Source organism: Cygnus olor, chromosome 2 (genome assembly GCF_009769625.2).
Source record: "Cygnus olor isolate bCygOlo1 chromosome 2, bCygOlo1.pri.v2, whole genome shotgun sequence".
NCBI lineage: Eukaryota > Metazoa > Chordata > Aves > Anseriformes > Anatidae > Cygnus > Cygnus olor.
Genome location: NC_049170.1, coordinates 112,627,875 through 112,647,825, shown reverse-complemented (window position 1 = coordinate 112,647,825; position 19,951 = coordinate 112,627,875). Strand labels below are relative to the sequence as shown.

The following is a 19,951-nucleotide window of genomic DNA, read 5'->3' as shown; positions in this document are numbered from 1 at the left end:
TGGATACTCTACACCCACATTCGGAAAAATAATTAAAAAAAAATATGCAAGAAGAAAGAAAGGCGGAAAGAAGGAATTCGGATTTCTCCTTAACCTTTTGACTGTAAGCTCCAAGGAGATAATGGTAATGGCAGGAATAGCTAATGCCTGACATATTAAAAGTATTGGGGGGGGCGGAATCTAGCTTTATATCTATGTTTCTTAAACAATGACAATGACAACACAAAATGTTTTTTACTTGCCAATACTAGCAGATACGTTAAAGCCATCAAAGGCATTAAAATGTGTTAGGAAAGGACAAAAATATCAAATTGATAAAGTAGCATTTACAGTATCAACACAATAATGAGAAAAAAATACAGCATTAAGACTATCCACTTGGAAACAAAGATAGGCCAATACAGAAGTGATATTCACATTTCAACTTTCTCTTTTGATTTTTTATTCCACTGATAGCAAGAAATTCATAAAATACACAGAAGCATATATACAACTAGCATAAGACTTTAAAGGATCATTATGCCTTTCAGTCCTTTGCCTCAAAGCAAACGTGATCTTTGATTTTCCCTTCACTAAGGCATATACGGTTCTAATCCATTCTGAAAAAAATTGTTCTGATTTACAGGTAACCAAAGCACGGAAGGTATTATAATGTGTTGGCTTACTGTCTTTCTCCCTCCTCTTCTACTATGTGTAGAAGGTACCTGTATCTTATTATCACAGAAAATTAAATGAAGCCATTCTGAATAATAAAGGTGGACGCTCTTCCTGTCTGCGCTGGAGAGATCAATCCACTGCAGCAGCTAAGGTGCAGTCACCTTAGCTGTACCTATGCCAGAAAAGAGAAGTTGTCAGTGCATGGGCCCAGATACTGGGACTGGATTCTCTCTATTGCTACAATGGTCTGTGGCAGCCTTTTCGTACTTAAAGAGGTCTTACAAAAAAAGATGGAGAAGGACTCTTACTCGGGTGGATAATGATAGGACAAGGGAGAATGGTCTTAAACTAAAAGAGGATAGATTTAGATTAGACATTAGGTGGAAATTCTTCACTGTGAGGGCGGTGAGGCACTAGCACAGGTTGCCCAGAGAAGCTGTGGATGCCCCATCCCTGGAGGTGTTCAAGGCCAGGCTGGATGGGGCCTTGGGCAACCTGGTCTGGTGGGAGGTGTCCCTGCCAATGGCAGGGGGGGTTGGAACGAGATGATCTTTAAGGTCCCTTCCAACCCGAGCCATTCTATGATCCTTTGTTTCAGCTTAACCAGTGCTCTCCCAGACAATTCCTGAGCAGCTGGATTCAGGAACAGCACACGTTGGGAAAAGTCAGCCAGGATACAGCTTGTCCATTTCAGAGACAAGGTACAACCATGGTCTTGGGGACATAAATTGGCCTTTGGCATTTTTGTTCACTAAAGATGTACCCCATGAACTCATGCACTGTAAGAGCCTTCAGCAACCATTAGGCACAAAGTCAGCAATGAATTTACTCCAGTAAGTTAAGGTGGTGAATAGCCAAGTACAAAGTACAGACTGAAACAGGTGAAACCACTTCTTCAGCCAGGGTACTTCCTCAGCCCTGCCTCAATGTGTCTTCCTTTAATAATAATAATAAATAAAATAGATACTCTTGGTCATAGCTTCCATGATCAACCAACATATTCAACAGTTTCTCTGCAGTTGGACTGGAAACCTAAGTATAATCATCCAGATGAGTTCTCTCACTGCTGCTTCCAGTGGCACAGCTGCAACACCAGTAAGGAAATCTTTTAGTTTAATCAAACACTACACACAAGGGAACCCACACCATATGTGTTCCAGTCCATCTTGAGTCAATTATAAAGCCCATGATCAAGAGCAAGATGTGACTCAAAATCCACTACCACAAAACTTCTTGTAATGTTGTCCTCTACCACAAACCTTCTTGTAATGTCCTCTTAGTTGCTGTTTGTGTCCCTTCAAGTACAGTTAATGTGAGTTTTCAATATCTATAAAGAGAGGTTTCTATAAAAAGCAATAAGTGAGCAAAAGAATCATAAAGAAACACAAGACAAATTTCAGATGGAATCCACTTATTTCTTGCTGTATCAACAGGCTACCATTTCTTGAGGCGAGTATCAAGAAAAGCTTTGTAAAGCTTTTATATCTATTCATGTATCTTTGTTGTAGGTTATTATAAATGTATTTCCAAAACCTAGTATGCTTCCACAGCTCACTCAACTTGAACTTTCTTTCTAATCCTGCTAGTGTTTGGTTTAGAATTCAACATCCAACTTTTGAGAAATGCACTGACTATGCAAATACTTCTGTTGCATAGAAGTGATTGTTCATATGGTCCATACATGCAGTATGTACTTACTATATATACATACATTAAGTTGGCACTAACCTTCCAAAACTGTTAGCTACCCAACAAATCTACCCAGTACAGCCCAGGACTCCTGCTGATATCAAAACCCACAATCAAGGCAGATGTACCAGAAAGTCTACAGCCATTGTTTTGTGTCCAGCATTGTGAAGAGGCCAACCAGTACTAGCATCTCAGAAAACTAAGAATTTTACACAGGAAAAACACAAAACTGAAAAAGCTGGATACAAGTATTCACCGCAGAGCTACTCGTTTCTGATAACAAATTATTTGGGGTCTTCAGAGGTTGGTTCATGGGCAGCATTCCAGTTTTGCCCTACCACTCAAGGCACACAGAAATAACTAGCGAAGAACTGGTTTCATAGTGAACTATGCATTCCCTGTTAAAATCACACAGACCTCAGGAATTAAGGCTTAGTCACATTATCCTTTAACATGACCTCAGGCACAGTTATGAACAGATTCAAAGGAACATGTCAGATGGTTGCGATCAACCTGCTAACTTACAGGTGGTATACTAGTCTTCAGCATTTGAAATTAAGAATCTGTTACCTACTAGTTTTCCTTTCAGTTTGGCCATTCACACTGCTCTCTTTTCAAAGAGATTGTATCGTTAAGTTTACAAGTTTAGCTCAACTCTTCTATATAGTAATATTGTTCGGTGTCTCTCTGCATTATTATTTCCAAATTACACAAGAAAGTTATTCATCAAATCTATATACAAGGAACAGGTAAGTTTGCTAATAATAAAAAGTATTTTATTGTGAAAAACAGTTGTTTTTCTCAAGGGATATTCACATTTTTAAAGAAGTCATGCAAAGAGAACTTAACCTGACTTCCTCTTTTTACAGGTAAAAATAGAAGCAACTGGTTTGTTTTTGATGCAAAGGATCATCTGAGGCTTTTACACAAAAGTCTAAAAATGTCAAACTGCTTACCTGCTACAGTTGCAGCGCTGTGTAAGATGTATTTGACTGTTTCTGGACCCTCAAGAGCCCGTTAATGGTTCTGTTAATCACTACTCTGGCATCAGCAGTCAGGTCTGCATAAGCATAATGCTAAAGAAATCACAGTGACTCTTTTGTTAGCTAACAACAAATTAATATTCACAAAGGAGCAAACTATTGCAAGGATTTATTTAAGTCAGAAACAGCTGAAACAGCAATGTAGGTGAAGTCAGAAACACAAATTTAAAACAGCGCACAGAAGTAACTTTGCTATTCTAACTGAAAAACTGCAATTTTAAATAAATTTCAGGCCATAAAAGAATTTTAAGTTTACTGAAAGTTAACTTAGAGCATTAAGTATGGATTTAGAGCCTCCAAAACCACGTTAAAAATAGCCAGCTCCCTATCATACCACACGTCATGGCTGTGGCATTGTACCACTCCCTCCACCCCACAGCACCAGGAAATCAGGGTGACAGCACCATTACGGTGCGTAAGGAGAGAAGGAGAGAAGGTTGCTGGGGTACATCCGTGTTCTTCTTCACTACGAGGTACTGTAGAAAATCCAAGACACAGTTTCAGATTATAACTTTCCTGACAGTAAGGCCAGTTGAATAGGTTTCTGATTTCCCAGTTTTCTAGTCAGTTATCCACCCAATGGCATAGTTCTTCATCCTCCCATTCTTCTGCAAATCCACCTGATTGTGAGGCCAGTGAAAACACCTGGCTTCCAAAAGGAAAAAATATATGTTTAAAAAGATGGTTCATTTTGTTGACTCGGTTGTTAAACTGCTGAAAATTTCTTCTAGCACTTGGAATCCCCTTCCTGGGGAGCAGCTTGGTCAGAACCAGCCAACCTAAGACCACCTTTTTGAGAGTGGTCTCAAAAGAGAAGATTCCCCATCTCCTGACCCTCCCTGCATCTTCTCCTCTCTTGTGTTGGACAAGCTGTTCTGCAGCTGCTAACTCAGACCAGTGTGTTGACCCAACTCAAAACTGATTTGTTTATTTTTTTTTTGACAAGCTGAGTTTATTTTTCATCCCTTTTGAAAGCGAGCTAAGAGGACAGTTTCACATCCTGACAGCACATCCTAATGAGGGATCACCACAAAAAGCAGCAGTTCTGTTCTTCCCAGCCACTTCCATACGTACATTCCTGCAACTTCTCTTGAACTGGATTTAACAATCACACAACTCTGTGGCAACTCACAAAAAATAATTCGCTTTTTTAATGAATCAGTGAGTTCAGGGCTATTTTCTTCAGCAGCAGCTCGCATGCACAGTATGTTAGGTGCAGCATCAAATTGCAGTCTCAGGGGGTGACAGTAATCTTTTGACCACCAAAAAAAGGAGAGTTCCCACCTTCTTCCTTCACTCCCCCCTACCCTCACAGAACATATTGTGGAGCCATAACACTAGGAACAATACCCGCACAGGCCAAACAGACATGATCATCAAGTGTATAAATTTTCCTTACAGTTCTTTCCTCCGGAAGGAAGGTGACAGATTTTTCTCTATGTACCCAACACAGCTGTATACAGCCCTCAAATTCCAAACTGCTAGGTGAGAATAGAGAAATTCTTCTTATTTCCAGTATTAACTTTATTTGTATTATGCAGAGGAGATGTTATAATACTAAGCCTTTTTACAATGATGTGGACAAACAGCTCTGTGAAGGCCATGTCATCCTCCCCAAACAGTAACTAATAATGTCTGACAACTGTTAGGAAGGAAAGATGATACGGTGTGGTAAACATCACAGCAAAAAGTTTCACAGTTTCAAAATCTGTGGTTTATATATACACTACAGAGAGGCAACCCCTGAACAAAACGCTTACAACTAAAGTAGAAGACAAAGGAAATAGGGTGGTTACAGGCACACGGGCCCAGGGAGATAGCAGATCAATGTGATAAGCAGCATTCTCGGTATACTAGCTATTTATAGTTTCAATCATGGCTAAGCTGATCTAAAAGCTAACTTCTGACAAAGAAGGGTGATTCTGCTCCACTTTTCTGCCCCAGTAATTGCCTTCGTTTGCTTTGACACTGAAACTCATCTGCTCCCAATTTGTGAAATTCAATGTGTAGAAAACTACTTATATAGAAAAGCAATTGTTTTTCTGCTAATTTAGCTTACTTACCCATCTCACTGCAAGATCAGATGAGTGACAGTGATGGCACAGGAGGCAAAGTGGGAACGTGTGGCCACAAGTGAGCGTGGAGGGGGCTGAAGGGAAAAACATGGCCTTTGAAAACAGCTAGCTGTGAGGTTTTACTTAGCTATACGATAACGCCAGACTGCGACTTAAATGCTGTTACTGGTTTCATACGTATTTCAGTGGGGAAAAGTTTTAAAGGTGACAGTGATGTACTGTGGACATTTATGAGAAGCTCCTTCCATATATACTGGTAGAAGAAAAGAAACATGAAAACCACTGCTTGGAAAACTTCTAAGAAAGACTAATGGAGAGGATGCTAGAGTCAACACCATAAGAGCTGATAAGAACCTTATTTCTTTAGTGGTTGGTATGAATTTCAGTATTTCCCCTCATAAAACCTTTTTCTTAGAACACACAAATCAATCAATGTTGAAAAAGAAAAAAAATTTTGTTCAGTGCTTTGTCAGATCCAGAAATGGGCAGAAGAAAATAAATGAACAATGTAAGTGAACAGTGATAATTAAACGAAGATTTTAAGATGAAGTTCTCAAGCTTGACTGAAATAGCACATAAGCATCCCTTCCTTTGCTTTCTCAAAGTCTTCCTGAAAGATTGTCTCCTACCAACACTAATGAATTGATGAAAAACAGGACTTACAAGAACACATGAGTAGCCCTTTCCTTGCAGAAATTTATCTTCTGGTCCAGCATTTGAGAAAGAAAATCTCTTTGAGTACCCTACATACAAAACTCATCCCTTTTTCACATGGCTGCCTTGTGATAAATATTACCTGTATCACTTGACTAAGACCAAAGCTTCGCTACATTGCATTGTTAAACTTCTCACCATTTCTATTTTATATAGAATACAAACAATGTAAAACACTATGTAAATGAATGCAGAAAACTGTACATTACTTTGAAAGATATAAGCTGGTATCTTTGCACATTTAGGAAAAAATGCAGGCTGTATTTTCATACCATAAAATGTTTGCTCTTAAAAAAATCCAAACCAACAGGTACCTAAAATCGAGCCACCAATTCCACTTGTTTTAGAGCTCATACAACTTCCATTTTAAACTGACCAGCAAAAGTTTCCACAGGCAATTTCTTGTTACATTTCCAATATATTACAATATTTCTCTTCTGTTCTAGCCCTACAATGCATTACTTTGCTCACTAACCAATAAATGCTAGTAAACACTCATCTGCTTCTCTTCACCAGATTCAAACACTGTCTCTTCCACTTGGCTCTCCTGGTCATAATTTCTGATGAATTTCCATCTTTTATTTCCTATTCTCAGAGAGCAATATTACCCTTACCCTTGATTCTTGGGTTATAATTTATTGTCTGTGTAAGTGTCTAGTTAATTTTTCAAGTTGATATTGACCAAACACTACGAGAAAGTCTGGCAAAGACAAGCATCAACCAAAAATAAAATCTGTATTTAAAATTTTCAATAAATATATAAACCCTGAATCCTACAAACCAGACTTGTTCCAAACTGAATTGTTCCCAATGGCTAAATCACCAATGTAAAACTATGCATCACACATGGCAGAATGAAGACCCACTTGGAATGAGTAAGAAAGAACGGGATGTTTAGAAAACTGCATAATGAATTTATGTGAGCCACAGTACCTTATTCCTACAAAAATACGTGCATAATAATAGCCAAACTGTGAATGTATTTAGAAAGTTATGCAAAATCATATTTTATCATTATCAGAAGACTAGTGGTATTTAATAATAATGTTTAAATTATGTTATTGAACAAAAGACTCCTTTTTAATGCTATAGAATCAATACAAGAGAGGCACAGGTGTTATTATTGCCCTTTCTCCCCTCAGCAAGGCTTCTAATTAGTCTTTTAATCTACGATTTTTCTTACTGATATCCAAAGCAAACTCAACTTGATTTTCTGACTGATTCAATAGTAAGATAAATTGCTATTTCACTTGCAAAAGAATATACAGCAATTATGGAATAACACCATGATACTTTTCTAGAGTATCTTTTTAGACTAGAGTCATGCTTTAAAATTTCATGCAAAATAAAAGAAAAAGATGGGGAGTGGTAAAAACCATTGCTACATCCTTAAAGCACAATAAATATTAGAAATCAACACAGTTACTATATATTTTTCCATTTTTGTATGTTGCTTAGAGAAAATTACAGTCAATTCCTGTCTGTATAGTAGTTCAAAGGGCATTTACCTCTTTCTAGCATGCATTCCTTATTGCCCTTATTTTAAGACAAGGGAAGACCAAGGCCTATGATAACTACTTTGCAATTTTCCACCTTGATGCAAGCATCAGCTATCGACATTGCAATTAAAGTCTATTTGTGTGTGCTCCCTGCTTCTCCTAGAGCTCAACCTTCCCACCACCTTTTGGTGTGCCTGCTCCTGTGAGCACACAGGGAAGTTCTCCTGGGCAGGCAGGAGGACACCTCACATGCCAGCGGAATATCCGAACGGTTTGTCATCATTAGGATGCAAGGAAATGGCCCCAGGTTGCGCCGGGGGAGGTTTAGATTAGATGTCAGGAAGGTTTTCTTCATGGAAAGAGTAAAGAGTGAAGAGAGGCACTGGAATGGGTTGCCTAGGGAAGCAGTGGAGTAGTGTAAGCAGCTTGGTAGTGTTAGGTGATGGTTGACTTGGTGATCTTATGGGCCTTTTCCAACCTAAATGATTCTATGATTACACATGCTGGGATTGGTTGCACATCTGCTTTCCTCAGTTGCTTAACAGGGAACGGGCAGCTTTCCAGTACCCACTGTCCCCATGGTCCAGACTTCACCCCATGAATGCAATCTCCTGCTTGCAGCAGGCCTCCTGTACTCTGGGGACCCTCTTCTCACAGACTGCACACACAACACGAAGCATCTTCCTTCTCCTCCCTTTTGCTTCTGCTTGAAAAGAAACACACCTGTATAGATACGTATTTTATATATATCTGTGTAACACAGGTTAGAGACACTACCATTTCAAGCAACCATTCCCTGTACCTGCACAATCTATGTTAGAAATTTGGAGTAAAGGAAGCATTTCAAAATATCTTAGTCGTTTTTCCTAGTGATTTTTTTGGCTCTTGAAAATACGTACCTACTTTGTTTCCACTGATGTTGGGACTACTCAGGACAGAAAGGTATAAACAAATAAACTTTCACAGGAAAGGAGTTTTGGCCTTCAGTGAGTTGTGTGCCTTATTCAGTCCTGGTGGCTAAATTACTGCACACATATCAAATACAGAAACGGGGACAAAGAGAAATGGGGCCCCTTCTGGAAGGATGAATACCATGGTACAAACAATGACGTGATATGTGTCTTCAACATGTCTATCTAGATTTCTTCTTAAACATTGTAAAATTGGAATATGCTGTATCTCTCATTCCAAGCGAAGAGTGAAATGTATACATAGTGTGTGTGAGAAGTGTTAAAAGAGCCTCACCCTGCAACTGGATCTCCAGTCATAATTATTTTATCCTTGAAAACGTTTGGAAAGTAGAAAAAAAGCAAGCAAGAAGCAAAAATCCCACAGATGTTGAAAGTGGAAAACAATAAATGTACATTCAATACAACAAGATTTCAGTTAGCGTATATTTTCCCAAATTGGTTTCAAGCACAGTAATACTCACAGATCTTATTTACAGGAATCTGAGTATATTGTTTCTTTGCTGTGTTTTGTTGTCACTAAGGTGCTGTATAAGAGAAATGGCACCACTGGTTATTAACACTGACAAGACTCTCTCTGTAATCTGTTTTTGAACAAATATAACTGTATTCCCTGATTTATATTTCATTTTATAATTTATTATTTTTTCTTTACCAAGAGAATAAATTTCAAAGACCTTCTGATAAAATATACAGTGACTTTGAGATATCCTACGTATAGAAAGTTAAAGAACACAATGTTAAATGGCAATGCTATTCTGTGATTTAAAAAGAAATACTTTGAATACATAAACAATGAGCAGACAGAAAAGAACAAAAACAAATGCCGTTTATGTGTGACAACAGCAGAAATGGTTCATGGGGCTCTGCCTTGGGATGGATGAGGAGTCAACTCAGTTATATTTGCCCAAATATAGATTACAGAGAGTCTTGTCACTGACAATGATCACTAGTGCCATTTCTCTTATACAGCACCTCAGTGAAAACAAGTGGTGCAGAACAACATTGGTGAAGTTGTTCCTTCTGATCAGGAAGAAGAAGTAGATGAGGCCTTCTTTAGACAGCTGGAAGAAGCCTCATGTTTGCAGGCCCTGATCCTCATGGGAGACTTCATCCATCCTGATATCTACTGGTGGAGCTACACAACAAGGCATAAGCAATGCAAAAGGCTAGGAGAGTGCATAGATGGAAAATTCCTAAGAAAGATGAGCAATGAGCCAACAAGGAGAGGTGCTCAGATGGATCTCACACTTACAAACAAGGAAGGATTTGTCAGTGGTGGGAAGGTTCAGGAGAGCCTTGGCTGCAGTGACCATGAGATGTTGGAATCTAAGATCCTGAGAGGATGGAACTACAAAGCACAATCACAACCCTAGATTTCAGGAGAGCAGAATTTGGCAGAGCGCCATGCGGTATGGCCCTGGAAAGAAGAGGGACCCATGAGAGATGGTCAGTTTTCAAAGATCAGCTCCTCCAAACTCAATAATGGTCCAGTCCTACATATGGGGAATTGAGCAAGGAGACCTGAACAAGGAGCCTCCTTGGATGAACAAGGAGCTCCTGACAAAACCCAAACATAAAAAGGGTGGAAGTAAGGACAGAGGAGGAGTCCTGGAGGAATACAGAGACACTGCAGGCATGGGGTTAGGAAAGCCAAAGCCAATCTAGAGTTGAATCTGGTGAGGGATGTGAAACACAAGAAAGGCTTCCACAGGTTTATCAGCCCTGATTGGGGCAGGGACCTGGTGACAAAGAACACTATAAAAGCTGATGTACTGGATACTTTTTGTGCCTCAATCCTTAGCAGTAAGATCAACTTTCAGAAATTTCTACTCCCTGAGACATGTAGGAAATTGTGGAGCAAGGACTACATGGTGGAGGAGGATCAGGTCAGGGAATATTTAAACTAACTGGACTTACACAAGTCCATGGGATCTGAAGTACTCACAAATGCTGAGGCAGTTGGTTGATGTCATTGTAAGGCCACTTGATTATCTCTGAAAGTTCAAGAGAGGTTCCTGAGGACTAGCAGAAAGCAAGTGTCACTCCTATCTTCATGAAGAGCACGAGGGAGAACCCAGGGAACTACAGGCCATTCAGCCTCACCTTGATCCCCAAGACCGTGATGGAGCAAATCATCCTTGAAACCTTTTCTAAACATATTAAGAACAAGAAGGTGATGGGGAGTAGTCTGCATGGATTCATGAAGGGGAAATTGCACTTAGCCAACTTGATAGCCTTCTACTTTGGTGGATAAGGGGAGTGCCATGTTTTTTTTAATCTCACCCTTAATAAGACTTCAGGCAGTATTTCCCATAGCATCCTCATAGACAAACTGCTGAAATACAGGCTAGGTAAAAGTACATTGGGGTGTACTGAAAGCTAGCAGAACTTAACTGCCATGCTCATAGGGTTGTGACCAGTGGCATGGAGTCCAGCTGGAGAAATGGCAGATATGAACCTCATGAAGTTCAGCAAAGGGCAGTGCAAAGTCCTGCACCTGGGTAAGAATAACCTCATGCACCAGTACATGCTGGGGGCAGGCTGCCTGGAAAGCAGCTTGGCAGAAAAGGACGTGGGGGTTCTTGGTGGACAAGGTGAGTGTGAGTCAGCAACGTGCCCTCGTGGCAAAGGACAACAGCATCCTGGGCAACACTGGAATTAGCACTGCCAGAGGAATGAGGGAGGCCTTCTTCAGGTCACGGGATCAGGCTGTCTGAAAGAAAACTGCACTTGATATAATTATCTTTCTGTATTCCCTCAGCAAGTTGTTGATTAGAATTCTGATGACGAGGTAGAAGTACTACCCTGTAGCTGCTCAGTCATTTCCTCTGTCCTTCATATGGCCATGAGTCTTCAAAAGGCCAGGGATGATGCAGAAGTGAGAGCCCCCAGAAGCATCTCCAGAATACTACACCTCTCCATTGCAAACTCCTAACTCCTTGCATTTAACAGACAAGAATATTAAGTTATATTCAAGTTCATTGATACCTTTTCTTCAGCACTGCTTGGCAGTGCTTTCTCAGGTTTATCTTTTCTGCTTTGCTTTTGAAATTCAAAAAAAATCAGTGAACTACAGTACTTTGCTTCTGTGTCCTAAAAAAAATATTAACCTCCAAGAATTCTCGAAGAATTTTCAGCTCCATGGAGGCTTAGATTAGATTTTCTGCTATTCTTTATTTATTGCATACATTCCTTCTAGCTGGAGATTCCCCTTTGAAGAATAAAATCAGGACACAGAAAGATTTTCTCACTGCAGCTGCTGCACTTACTCCCATTAGTGCAAACTGCTGAACATGGTGTGAGTGCCTTTATTCTAAATATTTGTATTTTCTTACTAAAATGACAGATACAAGAATAAAAATTTAGCATCATGTTGACTTTTTCTAGTTTTGTTATTGCCCCTTTGGAACATGGCAGAGCCACCAATTTCCTTGTAATATGCAATGCTGTTTGAGTACTACACTTTATATCAGAACATATAGGCTTGCATTTTAGGTGCTACTTCTTATTAATATTCTATAGAATAGCCAGTGCAACATATACATGGCAAAATTGAAAGAACCAGACAAGAAGCTGACAGAATAAATTCAAGACAAATTTACCGTTAGTACAATCCCTTTTAGGAAGCAACAGGCATAATTTACCCTAACAATAGGTTGATATTGTCATGTATTTTGATAATGAATTACTGTTTATTAAATAGACTCTGAATCATTTTTTTGAGACTCAACCATTTATGCAGGCAGATGCTAGCTCCATTTTCACAGAATCACACAATCACAGAATTGTAGAGGTTGGAAGGGACCTTTGGAGATGATCTGGTCCAACCTAGAGCATGTTGCCCACAGATTTTTGGAACAGCATAACGTCCATGGAGACTGGGCATGTAGGAAATCCCACTGAAGTTACGAGATGACATTAAGACCAGTTGGTAATGACATACTAAACCAAAAATGGCAGTTCTTCCTTTTGCTATCTTCCTTCTTCATCTACCAAAAGAAGCTACTTCCTTGAGATTTGCTGTAACTGTTACCTGGTTTTATTGCTGATGTTACAAAACATATGCAGAAATGCCCTTCTTTGTAAATTGCAAGATGAAATGGTCCGCGCTGGAAAAAAGAGCTTGCAATTCACCCTGGCATCCTACTAGCAGAAGATCCTGAGCTATCATACTTACTAGAGTAAGCAAAGTAATTTTTATTTATTTATTTATTTTTGTCAATTGGAAATGAATGCAGAAAATGAGGTGCTGTCACCAGTGTGTTAAAGGCTTTATTCAAGAAACATCTAACTCTTAGGAGTCGTTCTCAGGAAACATTCTGAACTGAGACCTTTAGTGAAGCAGTTGTAAACAGAGAAGGCTACCATAACATTATACGTTATTATCTTTCCTGGATAAAGCTTGGTAAATACCAATTCTGACATTTGAAATTTAAATCTAAGTTTGAAAATAATGATGAATCAGCATTCTGTATTTGTCTGCTTGTGGAAGGGAATGGCTGCCAATTCCTTCTTGTTACCATCTCTTCCAGAGAATTTATGGAAACTCAAATAGTGACAGAAAACACAAGCAGAACCAAAGACATTTTTTTTCTTCAGATTGTTGGGAGATTGGATCATTCCAAATATTACAGGTTTCTCAGGAACTAACTGAAATATATACCTCTGCAATGAGGAATTTTGACACAATCCCAAAAAGACTAAAATCACTCTACTTTTATGCACTTCCTTTCAGCTACATAGTTATATCAAGGAACCAATTGTTAAAGCTTTCTAGACCCTAGTCTCAGGCACTCTATCTTCACCTACTACTTGTCATTAAAAAATGTGAGTTGGAAGCATGGGAAACAATCTCTCAGAAAAGGGCCCATCCTTCTCTACGCATGTTTGTATCTCTCCAGAAGATACGACATACTCAAATGCACATTAACAAAAAAGACAATATGCTGATGAAGTTAGAACAGAGGTGAAAGATCAGGATGAAACATATTTGTGTTTGAAACTCTTGGCGATGACCTAGATTTATGCATCTAAATTACAATTAAATAATGTTAAGGTTGTGAGTAACTCACAAGAGCAAAGAAATGTGCAATTAAAGAGAAAATACACCATATGTCCTTTGATATCTGGGCATATTGCTGTGCATTAAGAAAGTCATAAAAGAGACACCCTGTTGTGGTTATGTGTTCTGAGACATGTGGCACATTCCATTGTAGCTATCTATTTCCCTGCTTGTACGCATCTGTGCCATTATTTACATGTTGGTTTTAAAATGGAGCTGTGGAGTCTTTTTTCTACATTTCTTTAGAACTGTTGCTATTTATGAATGTGTAAGTCCAACATTTTAAACATGAATGAAAAATCATCACAAATGAAAGGGAAATAAAGGGATTTCATTTAATTGTCAGACAAAGCCAGGCAAAAGAGATGGTTTTAGTTATTACAAATGAATGAAATTATGAGTCTGTCTTCCTCTAAAATCAGATATAGTTGAATTCCAAACACTATTCTCCCATATTTTGCATAGAAATAGGAAGGAATGAAAAAGTTTCTAACATTCAATTTGGACCACCTTCGTGAAATACGACAGGCAATTACTCCTTTCATTTTAAGGTTCCTCACCTGTGGAATCCCACAAGCCTATTTTTTCCTCTGCTCATCATCAACCAGAAAATGTGGGGGAACATAAAGCAACGTTCAGGTCTTAAAAGCAGTATTAATGTGGCTGACATCTAACCAATATTGTCCCCAATACTGTGATCACCAAGTTACCCCAATGCAAAATATTTTGCAAACAGTGGTTGGGTAACCAGAACAAGAGAGGGAGTTAAGTTATACTTGTGGGGAAGCATTCTGCTGAATTCTGGGTGTCCAGACTACTTGATGAGAGTGTTTGCCTTCTGGTTACTGAAGGTGTCTGCAGCTTTAGGACACTTTCAGACACCTCACCAGTTCTCAAGAGCCAGGTGTGTACTTCTGCTGAAGAATTAAGCCCTCGTTCTTCAATTTACAACTGGCTAGGAGATAGCACCTCCTCATTTGGTCACAGCTGTCTTGCCTTCTTCACTCCTAGGATTCCTTATTGTCATCTGTGATATCTAGAAAAAGTATCAGTTTGAGCACAGAGCTATTGCAACCATTATCCTATGAGTTTACTTGAAGAACATTGAATGATAACCACAAATCACCATGAAGCCTATCAACTTTAGTAAAACAAGTTTCTTTGACACTTCCTCTTTTGTATTTGGTTTCCTACAAGCATGATAGTGAGGATGATGATAAAGTGTGTGGGAGACAAGAGAAAAAAAAATCCTGTTAGTACAAATAAAGTAAAACGGGCCCAGATACCACGGTGATGAGTGAAATGGTTAGAAACAAACAGCCTAATGGATATGCTGGCATCACTCCTCCTCCTTAGAATGACCTACAGGGAAAGGACCGGGCCAGAGACATTTTCTGGAGAGGACAGCACGCCAGATTACCGTCACATCGAGTCAGGGTGCCATGTAATCAGGGGCAGCACAATTCTGGGCATGGAGAGGAACAGACCTAAAAAAGGGGCCTTGGAGAGGGGGATGCAGTGGGAGCGCAGCAGCTTGGAGACAGCAGTCTGGGAACTGGTTGTCACAGGGGAAAAAAGGGCAATGGGCAGTCGCAGGGAAAAAAGGGTAATGGAAAGCAGAGCCAGGAGGAGCAATCTGGACAGGGCTGGGGAAAGGAGCCAGCCTCAGAGCAGCCCCAGGACAGAGCACGCCAGTTGGGAATCAGCTGTACAGCCACAGGGTGGCCAGCGATGCTGCTGGCAAACTGTGCTGTAACCAAAAGGGCCTGAGGGACGAGCCGGGGGGACGTCAGCCAGAGACAGCCAAGGGGCAGAGTGCGCAACGCGTCCGCCATTTTGTGGCGGGGTGTCCTGTCACGGAGCCGTGTCCTGCCAGCCACCAGGGCGGGCCTTGTCAACCCCAAGCTCCGCAGCCATGTTACAGAAGGCCATGGTTTGGGAAGGAGGCAGCACTCGTAGCCCAGAGCTCAGCACATAGAGGAGCGGATGTGCCTGGGGAAAAAAGCATTTTCAAAACACTTTGGCTGTGCATTTTCTGCCTTGCTTTGCTACCACCCTCTGCAACTCCTTGCCCTGCCAAGAACTTAAGACTTGGCAACTTTGCACAGGAGGATCTGCAGTGAAACCAGAGCCCCTCCAAAGGGGAAGTGCAGTGGGAAAGCTGGGCTGATGTGGTGCGAATTTATTTCAGCAAATTTATTTTTATCAGCAAATTTATTTCAACCCTCAGCAGTGATCGCTTCTCCTCGCTCCACTTCGCTTGGGCGAGGGGGAAGCCGCAGAGGCCGGTGCTGAAACCAGCCCCACAGTGAGCAGCTGGGGTCACGGGGTGCCTGCTGCTGCTCCCCCATAACTTTTATTTTACCTTATTTTACCTTATTTTTATTTTATTTTACTTTATTTTACTATTTTATTTTATTTTACCTTATTTTATTTTATTTTACTTTATTTTACTATTTATTTTATTTTATTTTACCTTACTTTACCTTATTTTACTTTACCTTATTTTATTTTATTTTATTATCCACCTGTCAGTTAGGGCAACGGTTCGGAGAGGGCACTGCGCTTTCCCGCCCCTCCACCCTCGCCCCGCCCCTCACCTCCCCTCGCCCCGCCCCTCACCTCCCCTCGCCCCGCCCCTCACCTCCCCTCGCCCCGCCCCTCACCTCCCGAGCGGGCTGCCCGGGCGCGACCAAGTGCCGCGAGGGGCAGAGGGGGGAGGAGCGCGGCCCTTGTAACGTGAGAGCCGCAGAGCTCCCATCCTCCCTCCTCCCCCCCCACCCCCCAACCGGACTTACCACTTCGCCGCCCGTCCGGCGCTAGGGAGACTTGGGACGGAACGTACCATCGGCGCGGCGGGGGAGGGGGAGCCGGGCAGGCGGCGTGACTCGGAGCGGTAGCGTTCAACCAGCACACCGCCGGCTAAACCTCCCGCTGCTTTATTAAAGCTCTCTGAGCTGACCGCGGCCGCTCCACGTCCCCTCCTCCCTGCCTCAAAGTGTGGGGCAGCTCCCTCTCGTTCCCCCCCCCCCCCACGCCGGGCCGGGGATGGTCCGTCCCGCAGGCGCGGGGCGCCCTGAGGGGCGGGGGCGGGCTGGGGCCCTCCTGCCAGCGGCGCCGCCGCCATGTCGGTGGCCTTCGCGGCCCCCCGGCAGCGGGGCAAGGGCGAGATCACGCCGGCGGCCATCCAGAAGGTGAGCAACGGGGGGGAAGCTCCTCGTTTATAGTGGCGAGCTCCTCGTGAGGGGGCTGTAACGGCTGCTGGCGGGGCGTGAGGGTGTCAGCAAGGGGGGTGTGGGGAGCAGCGCCTGCTGGGGGAGGCCTCCGCCTGGCAGGGGTCGGTGCAGAGGGAACGGCTCGGTCGCAGTTGGATGGAGCACTCCTCGCAGTCCCCTCTGGGGTACAGCTGTATCCCTCCGTCTTTGCTTTCCTCCCGGCCCTCTTCTTTCTGTTTTTCCCTCCCGCGCAGAGGTCCGGCTTACTTGGCAGCAGCGCGGAGTGCCACCCCCAGGCTGGCAGCTGGGAGGTCTGCCTGCACCTGCCTCCTTCCTCTGGGAGGCGGGAGGCCTTCTGAGGAGAGCCTCGGTTCAAGCTCTGCCTCACAAGCGCGCTCTGTATCAGGCTGTGGTATAAGAGATATTACGGCCTTTACCGCCATTTTTCTCTAGTGAAAATGGTTACTGTTTTTCTTATACAACTCGGTGTTGGCACGCGTGAAGGGATATGTGAAGCCTGTTGGTGTAGGACTGTGTTCATGATCCTCTTAAGAGTGTACAAGTGTACTTCTGCCTAACTTCTGGAGTTCAGAAACTCGGGATATTGCAGTTCTGTCTGCCTTTCCTGCTAAAAGCCGGTGTTTCCAGGCCCAGCAATTTCAGGCAAGAACAGTTGCTCACTGATTATTCCAGTCTGGTGTGGTGAATTGCTGGTTTGAATTTATGAAGTCTTGGCTGGTTGGCTTATTCTTACCTGGGTGTAAGTCCTGAGTGGACTGCATAAGGTTTCTGACCTTTTTCATAGTAAGGATGGATTAGTTGAAAGGAAAAAAGTGTCAGGCCTTACTTCTTTTTTTCATAGGACTTGTGTAGGTTGGATTCCAAGGGAAATGGAGGTGATGGAGTCGTGAGCCTTCTGGCTAATATCTTGAAGATGATTAGACCCTGTTAGTTTTGTAAAACTCACTAGCTGGGTAGGGGAAAGAGATCTGAACGATCTTTCCACTGAGATGAAGCAAAGGGAAAAAAAAATCAATGTAAAATTTTCCATTTTGTAGTAATTTTTCCCCTTTAGCTGAGTAGGCATGGGTAACTTGTCTGGTAGCTCAGGTTAGCCGTGGTTCTACTGCCTCTTGTCTTTTTGTAGGAAACCAGGAGATCTGCAATTTCCATGGTTTTAGGACTTTTTTTTTTTTTTTGGCCAGAGAAGTAATTCACATATGTTTATATTCCTGGATACGTCTGTAGTCTTACGTGTCTGTTGTGCCAGTTAAGCTGTGTTTTATAAGAATTCTGTACAAGAGATTCTTAATGTTCCAGTGCATTTCCATGAAACAAGTTCTGTGGCAAGCTCAGTTCCTATCAATAACCATTTCAATGCCATTTATAACTAAATTTGTGGACAGCTGTGGGCTTTGGGGGGGGTGGGGAGAACCCAACTTGGGGCATACACTTTTAAGAAAATTCCTTGGTAGAGGTTAAATGAAGAAACTGAAAACTTCCTATGAACTTCTTGTAGATCAAGTACAGGTAGTTGAATGGGGAACTTGACAAATGTAACAGTGACTTAAAACCCTTAAACTGTAAGCTCTAAAACTAAGCGGGAAGGTTAACAGTGTGTTGTGTAAGTAATTGGTTAAAGTGGAGCTTTCTGGAATGCTAACTTTTTTTCTTAATGAAAAAAAAAAGCTCTGAGAAGAGTAGCAAGGCTCAAATTTATCTTCAGTTTCCCATGAAGAATGTTCAACTTAATTCACACTTCTTTATCGTTTCAGATGTTGGATGAAAATAACCACCTTATTCAGTGCATAATGGACTATCAGAACAAAGGAAAGACATCTGAATGCTCTCAGTAAGATATTAATCCAAATCCTGTGGACAGGATAAATTTGCATCTAGATCACTGTTGTTGATTTGTTTAGCTCACGATGAAGGAAAAGTGTGCTGGGAGGAATAGAAGAGTATTGCTGCAGATACTGCACTTTATTTTTTTGCTGCATGGCTATCGCTTCTGTCAATTAATGTTGCAAACTGATTACTGCAAGTTGATAGTATGATGATGCTTATGAAAACAGGGGCTGTATAACTGAGATAATCTCCTGTATCATAATTAAGCTTTGGGAAGGAGGTACTCTTGCCTAAGAACAAACAAGACTTATCTTAAAAGTCTGGCTTGCTGAAATATCCCCTGCAGATCTGTTGTCTAGTGGGGTTTCTGTAGAGTGATCAGGGAGACAGCTGCGGAAGGAGGGAATTATTTTCCCATTACTTGGATAAATATTCCATCATGTGATGACAGGCGGAGTATCACAGTATGGCTCTTGAGGCCCTTCTTAAGAGAACTGGTAGTCTGGGGGGAAGATGGGGTCGTACGTGGTAGGTATTTTGGCTTTAAGGGAATGCTTTTGTTGATACGAGTAGGATGTAGCACAGTTACTATATTAAGCTGCATGCAAGTGCGTAGCTACATATTTGTACTCTGTTCGTGCTTTCAAAGCTATTCTTGTGACTGTGGGCTAGATGCTGATACTCTGGAATGTGGTTTGGTAGCAAAAAAAAAAAAAATTCCACAGCAAACTTCCAAAGCTCAGGGTCCTGATGAAATGTTTGCGCTGTGCTTGGTCGTGATTCATATTAATGTGATACCTTGCATCTGGGGACAGAGAAAAAGAAGGTCCCTTTCCCTAGTGTTTCTGACTGAGATTACACCAAACAGCCACGCTTATACTCTAGCTGTCTCCTGGTGACTTAGTTTGAGGCAGGAAGTGAAACAGTTGAGAACAGTATCGCCATGTTTTAGACTTGCACTAGCAAGACAGGAGCTGTAGAGAACAGGCACAGATTTGGCGGAAAATCTGGGAAAGGTGGGGCAACAGGGAAGTGCAGGGCAAGGGTGTAGATTCCTGATACTGGTACCCTTGTAAGTCTCTTTAATTTTGCTTTTCATAAGTAGCTTTCTTGACATGCATAGGGTTGAAGTAAATGAAGTAACGTTGTCTTCCTGACTTAATGCCTTTTTTGCTTTG

General features: G+C 41.7%; 1 protein-coding gene across 6 annotated transcripts in view; it reads left to right on the top strand.

Moving 5' to 3' along the window:
* The first annotated feature begins 16,757 nt into the window (after nucleotides 1-16,757).
* SS18 (SS18 subunit of BAF chromatin remodeling complex) overlaps nucleotides 16,758-19,951 on the top strand; it is a 38,590-nt gene continuing 35,396 nt past the window's right edge. For 3 of the 6 annotated variants that reach the window (XM_040550220.1, XM_040550218.1, XM_040550217.1), the window contains exons 1-2: nucleotides 16,758-16,904; nucleotides 18,701-18,777. In XM_040550220.1, the coding sequence (XP_040406154.1) occupies nucleotides 16,836-16,904; nucleotides 18,701-18,777 (146 nt within the window). In that variant the 5' untranslated portion in view covers nucleotides 16,758-16,835. The remainder of the gene's footprint in view (nucleotides 16,905-18,700; nucleotides 18,778-19,951) is intronic. The other 3 variants (XM_040550222.1, XM_040550221.1, XM_040550219.1) reach the window with 1 other exon arrangement.